The sequence below is a fragment of the Anolis sagrei genome, chromosome 2 (genome assembly GCF_037176765.1).
Source record: "Anolis sagrei isolate rAnoSag1 chromosome 2, rAnoSag1.mat, whole genome shotgun sequence".
NCBI classification, from domain to species: domain Eukaryota; kingdom Metazoa; phylum Chordata; class Lepidosauria; order Squamata; family Dactyloidae; genus Anolis; species Anolis sagrei.
Genome location: NC_090022.1, coordinates 155,258,081 through 155,266,694, shown reverse-complemented (window position 1 = coordinate 155,266,694; position 8,614 = coordinate 155,258,081). Strand labels below are relative to the sequence as shown.

The 8,614-nt window shown below is 39.3% G+C and overlaps 1 protein-coding gene across 1 annotated transcript; it reads right to left on the bottom strand.

Annotated features, from left to right (window-relative positions):
• Nucleotides 1–256: 256 nt before the first annotated feature.
• On the bottom strand, nt 257–7,102 carry MYL5 (myosin light chain 5). Its single transcript, XM_060763708.2, has 7 exons — nt 6,997–7,102; nt 6,594–6,701; nt 4,896–4,971; nt 3,807–3,911; nt 3,503–3,581; nt 1,722–1,770; nt 257–428 (listed from the first exon to the last, which is right to left on the bottom strand). Exons 1-7 carry the CDS (start codon nt 6,997–6,999, stop codon nt 330–332), a joined length of 519 nt encoding a protein of 172 aa, XP_060619691.1. The 5' UTR covers nt 7,000–7,102; the 3' UTR covers nt 257–329.
• Nucleotides 7,103–8,614: the final 1,512 nt, after the last annotated feature.

Sequence of the window (8,614 nt, the reverse complement as noted above, 5' to 3'; positions counted from 1 at the left end):
ACAATGGGTTAAGCCCTTGTGCCAGCAGGACTGCTGACCAATAAGTCAGCTATTCGAATCTGGAGAGTGCAGGTTGAGCTCCCTCTGTCAGCTCCAGCTTCCCACTCAAGGACATGAGAGAAACCTCCCATAAGGGTGGTAAAACATAAAACATCCGGGCATCCCCTGCAAGTTGCTTCTCACACCAGAAGCGACTTACAGTTTCTCAAGCCGCTCCTAACATGAAAAAAAAGTTTGCTATCACACCAAAACCAAGTATTGTACAGGAGTTCTTTTTATTCGCAACCCATAAGACACAGCTGGCGAAACAATGTTCAAAAACAGGTGGACTACTCTTTTTCGTCTCCGTGTGTGATGGTGTAGCAGAGGGCCTTGTAATCGAGGTTTCCTGCAGCGTCAATAGGAGAACTTTGGAACATCTGATCTATCTGTACATGAAACAAGGAAAAACATGCTGAAGGGAGGCATTTAAAATATTTGGAGACAATTTATTATAGTAGGAGTCGGGGATATGAAAAAATGCTTCTTTACTCTTTAAATTGGAAATTGCAGTGTAGTTTATCCAATAACAGAGCGTCATATTCAAAGCTGAAATATTATCTCTCAAGACAAGCCATTCATTTTTCAGTAAGACACACCAAAACAAAATGCATCTGAAATCAGAATCCTTTCTGTCTCTTGGAGATATCTGAAATGGCCCTCGGTTCCTTCCCATTTGTTTTTCACATAAGTAAATTGCACTTAATAGGGAGGAAAAAACTTTTAAGTTGTTTGAGTAGAAATACTAGCTGTGAAGGAATAATTTGCCACTGATTATGAAACTGCTACAGCCAGTGTTGGTCCTATTGAGAGAAAATATACTGAAGGAAATGTAACTTACTAAGTCAAAATCAGAGGTGGAAATTCTGCATTTCTCCCAATATTGTTAACAGCAAATCTCAGTGATTGTAGCCAGCATACCTAATTATGTGAAGTGCAGGGACATGCTGTTAAACAACATTTGGAAAGCTACACAATTCCCACCACTGATAATAATTAACCTAGATTTCACCCATTTTAAGAAGTCTATTCTGTAAATATGACTAGGGAACAATAATTTTAGCATTGCTAAGAAAACAGGCCAGAATTTAGGATCAAGCCTATGGGGGCATAACCTGGAATTAAATATCTGCAACTGGATCATATTCATGACCCCTACTTAGTACAGTAGTATTGCCAGGATTGTTAAGGTATAGGTTTCCCCTGGCATTAAGTCTAGTTGTGTCTGACTCGACGGTGGTGCTCATCTCCATTTCTAAGCCGAAGAGCTGCCATGGACACCTCCAAGGTCATGTGGTAAGCATGACTGCATGGAGCGCCATTACCTCCCGTAGAAGCGGTACCTATTGATCTACTCACATTTGCATGCTTTCGAACTGCTAGGTTGGCAGAAGCTGGGGCTAACAGTGGGAGCTCACTCCACTCCCGAGATTTGAACTGCCGACCTTTCGGTTTGCAAGTTCAGCAGCTCTGTGGATTAACCCGTTGTGCCACCCCAGGATTGTTAGTGCCCCCTAAACCTACTTTACTGGACATCAGCCACAAAGAGAGAAATGGCTGCGTTCTGCTGGCTAATGGATGCAGGTAGATGATGTTTCCACCTACAACTCACACTTGCCAAGTCTAGTTCAAACAGTCATCCCCCAAATAACTGAAACCTTTGGTAAACATAGAATACAAACCTCTTCAGCACTAAACTTTTCACCTTGGGACATCATTAAACGTTTGATGCTGTTAAAGGAAGTAAAAAAAAAATTAAGACTTAAAAACTTAAGACTGATCAAGAAAGCTTAAAGCAACTTAATTTTTTTGTATGAGAAGCAACTTGAATAATTCTCGACTGTGTGAGTATGTGCCTTCAAGTCACCTGTCAACTTATGGCAACCTCATTCATTTCATAAGGTTTTCTTAGGCAAGGAATACACAGAGGTGGTTTTGCCCATTCCTTCCTCTGAAATATAGCCAGTATCCCCATGTATTTATTGGCAGTCTCCCATTCAAGTGCATAGGTCCAATTCTTTTTCTTCCTGGGATACAGTTACCATTAAAAAACTTCTTCCATGTATGCAGTCTATAGTAGTAGCGCTTCGATGGATGCCTTTGTTTTGTCTTGTCAAAACAATGCTTGCATAAGGATAAAAACAATCAAAGGAGAGATCTATTTGAACATGGACAAAATGGTGTGTAGTCTTCCAAATGTTGATGGACTCCCTGAATGTCACACAAGTAATTGTGGTTATAGATCATGGGCACAGGCAAATCTAAAGGCACCACAAGTCAAGAAGGATAAGCTGGAAAGTGTCAGATGATCAAAGGTCTGGAGACCATGAATTCGTATGAGGAGCATCTTAAAGAGCTGGGAATGTCTAGCCTGCAGAAGAGAAGGCTGAGAGGAGACATGATCGCCAGATTTAAATATTTGTAAGGATGTGATAGGAAGAGGGAATTGGCTTGTTTGCTGCTGCCCTGGAGACTAGGACTCAATGAAGCAATGGGTTCTTATTACAGGAGTGGAGATTCCACCTGAACATTAGGAAGAACCACCTAACTGTGAGAGCTGTTCAGCAGTGGAACTCTCTGCCTCTGAGTATGGTGGAAGCCCCTCTTTGGAGACTTTTAAACAGAGGCTGGATGGTCATCTATCAGGGATGCTTTGATTTTACTTTTCCTACATGGCAGGGGGTCGGACTGGATGGCCCTTGGGGTCCCTTCCAATAATATGATTCTATGAAAAATAAACGTAATATCCAGTCTTCCAAGTCCTGTGCTCTGTCCCATATCCACAAAGTAAGGATATTAGGCTCAAAATACATGGTAAAATGGGAAACTGCTGTATATGTATTAAAGGTAAAGGTTTCCATTTGACATTAAGCGTAGTCATGTTTGACTCTGGGATTGGTGCTCATCTCCATTTCTACGGCTGCATGAAGCACCGTTACCTTCCCACAGAAGCAGTATCTATTGATCTATTCACATTTGCATGTTTTCGAGCTGCTAGGTTGGCAGAAGTTGGGGCTAACAACGAGAGCTCACCCCATCCGTGGATTTGAACCACCGACCTTCCGATCAGCAAGTTCAGCAGCTTAGCGGTTTAATCCGCTGCGCCCTGTATATATATTATAGATGATCAAATATGGAAAATTGTCCTCCTGACCACAAACTTTTCTACACAGCTTCTCACTTAGCCACTTCACACCCAGATTGGCTTTCTGGGACAAAGCAAAGCTGGGCGCAAAACAACTTTGGAGAGATGAACTGTGTAAGCTCTGGAAATGCTCAGCTTATCCTACATGTAACCCCTTTTGCATTTTAAATGGCACCCCACATGCACCACACTTTACATGGTGTTGGGATAGGACTCATGAAGGACCTGTCAATATTATGGCTAAGCTGTTTGATCACGTATCACTCAAAATCACAAGTTCCAGACAAGGGAAGGTCCACTTAGATGGCTAATACTTACTAATCCTTATTAATGTTTCCTTTAGCCTCTGGGTCGAACATTTTAAATGCGTTTAGTATGGTTTCTTCAGTGTCCGTACCTGCCGAAAATAATGGGATAATGAAACAATGAAAATCACATTGGTAACGTAGTATTTCTGACTTGTGGAAATCATCATTTGCAATCAATTCTTGAATATACACCGCCAAAGAATATATACCAGGGATAGGCAAACTTTGGCCCTCCAGGTGTTTTGGACTTCAACTTCCACAATTCCTAACAGCTGGTAGGTTTTTTAAAATGTATAATGCAGCGATAAACTTACCACTTAACTTTTCCCCAAACAGGTTCAAGAACATTGTAAAATTTATAGGACCAGTGGCTTCTTTAAGCATTGATTCCAACTCATCATCTTTGACATTTGTTTTACCTAAAATTGAACAAATAACACTAATTATCCATTTATTTATTTATTTACAGTATTTATATTTGGCCCTTCTCACCCCGCTGGGGACTCAGGGTGGATTACAATGTACACATATATGGCAAACATTCAAGGCCAAAGACACACAACAGATATAGACAGACAGACAGAGGCTATTTAACTTTTTCTGGCCACTAGAGGAGCTGTCACTTTCATCATCCATCTGCGACACTGATGAAGTACTTCCACATTGGCCGCATGCTTTGCTGGAGTCTTTTTATGGCCTCATAAATTAGTTAAATTAGCCTCCCCACACATAGGTGGTATCTAATTTTCCTACTTGACAGATGCAACTGTCTTTCAGGTTGCAAAGGTTGACAACAGGCTACACAATTGGTCGGAAGCTCACTCTGACCCGGGCTGGCTTTGAACTCATGAAGTGATCTTAATGCAGCTGACACTCAGCCAGCTTCGCCACACTCCCATTGCATTCTCAGTATATATAGATGTATAAAAATATAAATATATTCACATATGTATGTTCTCCAACATTTACTTTTAAATATACTTTATGGTTACAAGCTAAATTTTGTATACTATTTAAGTTTCCACTTACTTTCCAGTTCTTTTGAAATGCTGTACCTACTAAAACACACTGGGAGTTTTAATGGCAAAATGTGGAACACTTTGCTTGTTCCTTGAATTAATAACCTACAGTACTTGGGAATGAGCTGGCAGACATTTCCTAATGAGCAAAAGCAATTTTTTACATAAATCAGAAAAGCACATCTACTAATATCTGCTCAATGGGAAAGACTCTGAAGATTTCTTCTATGTTAATATAGTTTGTAGTTTCCAAAATATATTTTGATGTCACTGTCTCTTAAACTGCCTTAAAAGAACCTGTATATTGAAAGCTGAGACAGGCAATTGAAATAATTTAAACAGCTGAAAGTGAGAACTGACCAACGACCATTCCAGAATACTTGCCTAAAGACGCGTAAGTATCTTTTAAATCTTCTTTATCAATGAAGCCATCTCTGTTCTGGTCAATTAGTGTGAAAGCCTATAGAAAATTGGTACATATTTATAAACCTTAAATGAGCCAAATCACCAATTCCTGCTTGTGATTTTATTGCCCCATTTCTAATTGTGTTTTCTTCAGCCCAAGACTAAATAAATAAGTTTTTATACTTCAATAATTGAAAAGCAAATGTATCACAACCTTTTTCAATTGCATTTATTCATCAATAAAATATTAAGGAGAAAAAACACAAAAAATCATTCAAATCCAATTTCCCCTTTCTTCCTTTGTCTTTGCGTGTAATGCTATGTATCTTATACAGGCAGTCCCCAAGTTACAAGCAAGATAGGTTCTGCAGATTTGTTCTTAAGTTGAATTTGTATGCAAGTCTCCTGTACAGTCCTGCATTTTGCCCCAGAATAGATCTTTTATGTTCTCAGTCTCTCAGATCCTCAGTGTCTTTCTAGCCTCTCCTACACAACACAAGTAGCAAACGAACAAGTCAAAAAGGCTAGAGACAGACACTAGATTGGAAATGGCAGAAGGTGTGGATTCACACTGAATACTATATTTGGAGTCCCACCATTTCACAGATTCTTAGTCTCTCTCCAGCCTCTCAAATAATAATAATAATAATAATAATTATTATTATTTGAGGAGAAATGCCTCTAGAACATAGCCCTATAGCCCGAAAAAACCTACAAGAACCTAATAATAATAATAATAATCATCATCATCATCATCATCATCATCTTTATTTATATACCACTCCATCTCCCTGAGGGGACTCAGAGTGGTTCCCAGGTAACATCATAAAACATACTAAGTAAAAAATCAACATAACCATAAGATTAACAAAACACAATATAAAAATTGTCGCCACAACACAAATATAAGCATAAAAATTGTCGCCATAACACACATACATTAAAAGTAATCCTGCCTGTTCAAGGCAATTTAAAAATTTAAAATACAACACATATCTTGAATTGTGCAGGGGTTTTTTTTTTTACATAAATATTGTTCCGTGTCCAAAATTATTTTAAGCTATTGTATAAAATTGCCCTCAGGCTATATGTATAAGGTATATAAAGTTTATGTTTAGATTTGGGTTCCATTTCTAAGATATCTAATTCTATATGCAAATATTCCAAAATCTAATAAAATCTGAAACACTTCTGGTTGCAAACAATCCTGACATGGGATACTAAATCTGTATAGCAATTTTTTGGCAAATTTTATTCCTCGCCCACTTGCAAACTCCAATTCCCTCACAAAAATTTTTGGTTCAGGAGTTTCCCTGCCCTCTGGAATAGGCTTTGGAGGTGTGTGGGCGCCATTTTGCTCCCTACTGATAGAGGCAGTTCTGCTACTTGAATAATCCGACTAGATTTATGGCCCATAAATCATAGTCCTGCCTAAATTCAGAAATTTTCAGTAACTCTGATTTAAAACACACATTGAAATTCACTGCTGGCTATATGGGCTGTTGAAACCAAGCACTGTGGGAAAATCAGGTGGTGCATGCCAAGGGGCTAACAGTCAAATACAAGCTAAATGCAATCCCATTCAGATTATATAAACAACTCATTTTGGAATGAGAAAGCACCCAGTTCATCACTTAGAACTCCCCAAAACCATATATTGGGAGAACATCTTCCTACTTCCTTAAACTCCTGAATCTGTGTCTGTTCAAAGTTGGAGAAGACATTAGAAGAAGCTCTTTGTGCCCGTTTGGCGCCACCTTCCTTCTTCTTGGTTTTTCTGCTGGCCTGAAAGGAGGATTGACAAGAATGGTCTCAATAACTATAGTTTGACATTTAGCAATAGTTCTAACAACATATGATTGGATCTTCTTTCCAAATAAAAACATGCAACCTGTAAAACACACAAGGCGGCAGTCCTATATGCCTTGATTTCAAAGTGAACCCCATTTCTCTCACTAGGCCTTTCTTCTGAACAAGACCATGTTTTACTAATTAATCTTTATAAATGGTACTGTTAAGTCAAAATTTCAAGGGATAATGAAAAACAGATAGGTCACCTCTCCAAACAAATAGAACTCACCATCTTTCCTGGGAAGCGACGTGGCCTGTCTTACTCTGGGAAGCTTTCTATATTAAGTGCGTCTTATATGTAGAGAAGGGTCTCATCTTTATAGCTGGCATTTCCCAAAGGAGATCTCAAACGTCTTAAGAACCCTGAGCTCACAAGATCTACTCCATACATGGTCACAACTGCAAGGTACCTGCTGCTCCCCAGTGGCCAGACAACTGGTATGGATATTCTGAACTGGCTAGTATGTCATTTCCTTTGGTTGTAGTCTGTAATATGTATCATGCAACTCATCACATTGTAGCAAATGTGTCTGTTGAAAGTAAACTATATCCCATGATAGTTCTTGCTGGAATGAATTTCTTGGGTTTTAAGGTAACACAGGACCTGTTGAAGCAGAGAAGGTATACCATCTTTGTATCCAGTGGCAACACTCTGGCTGTAGCTCTTAAGACTAACTGAAGTTTCAAAAGATTCTTCAAAGGCAGTCTCATGTACGACATGTTACAGTAATCTAGCACCTCTCCCCATGGTATTATCAGAAATTGATACCATTGGCACGCTAGGTTTCTCTGTGCACAAGCACTACTGGCCACATACACACCGGAGCATACAGGCGCAGGGCTAAATCTAAAACTATATCCAACAAATAACTTGCATCTTCAGCAGTGTAACTCCACCTGGAGCTATGCTGCCTTACAATTCAGAAACTGCCATATAATCCAGGTCAAAGCAAATAATCTGGATTCACATATAGGCAGTTATGAACAAGACAGGTTCTGCAGGTTTGTTCTTACATTGAATTTGTATGCAAGTCAGAACAGGTATATTTTTTAAGTGTAACTCAAGCCAAATATATATATACAGGTAGTTATGAACAACATGGGTTCTGCAGGGTTTTTTTCTTAAATTGAATTTATTTTTAAATAGGGATAGGAACATTTTTAAAGTATAACTTCGACCATATACAAATGCACTTTGAATAGCATAGGGAAGGATTAACACCCCTGTGGTGTTGGTTTTGCTGTCTGTGCCCCTATTCAGACAATTTCACCTTACTAATGTCCCTGTGTTATTTGGATTTTGAAAAAAATATGAACAAAGCTTCATAGTGGTTGTGGAAACAAAGATTGGTGATAAAGCTTCAGAGGAGACACCTTTTCCCCATGAAAATAACTCTTTCAGGTGTGAATTTCCCTTCCTTCGGGCTATATTACTCTCATTTCCTGTTGTCTGGCAGTATAGATAGGGCATCCATCCAGCACAGGTCAATCCCTGTTTACAGACATGATTTTTGGCTGACCAGGAGCATCTTTGTCTTGTCTGGATGAAGCTTCTATTTGTTTGCCCTTATCCAGATTGTTATGCATAGAAAGCACCAGCTTCTTTAGAATGAGACAGAAAAGAGTTATAAAGATGACTGTCACTGATATAGTTGTGACACCAGTCCCTAAAATTATGGACAAAGCTTCATAGTGGTTTCCTGTGCAACCCTACAGGAAGGCACAGGGCCGCTGAAAATGCAAGGTGGCCCAGAAGTACACCCCCCCCCCATCTAGTTCTTGGTGAAGGTAATGCACCAAGGCAACAAAGTTTATCTCTCTACCTCATCACATTGAGAGGGGAAAGC

What these genes read in the sequence shown, in the direction of transcription:
- MYL5 (XM_060763708.2), bottom strand. An exon ending in GGAAACATTAATAAGGATTA is followed by an intron (nt 1,771 to 3,502) that starts GTAAGTATTAGC and finishes TTCCTTTAACAG; the next exon opens with CATCAAACGTTTAATGATGT. An exon ending in AAAAGTTTAGTGCTGAAGAG is followed by an intron (nt 429 to 1,721) that starts GTTTGTATTCTA and finishes TTTCATGTACAG; the next exon opens with ATAGATCAGATGTTCCAAAG.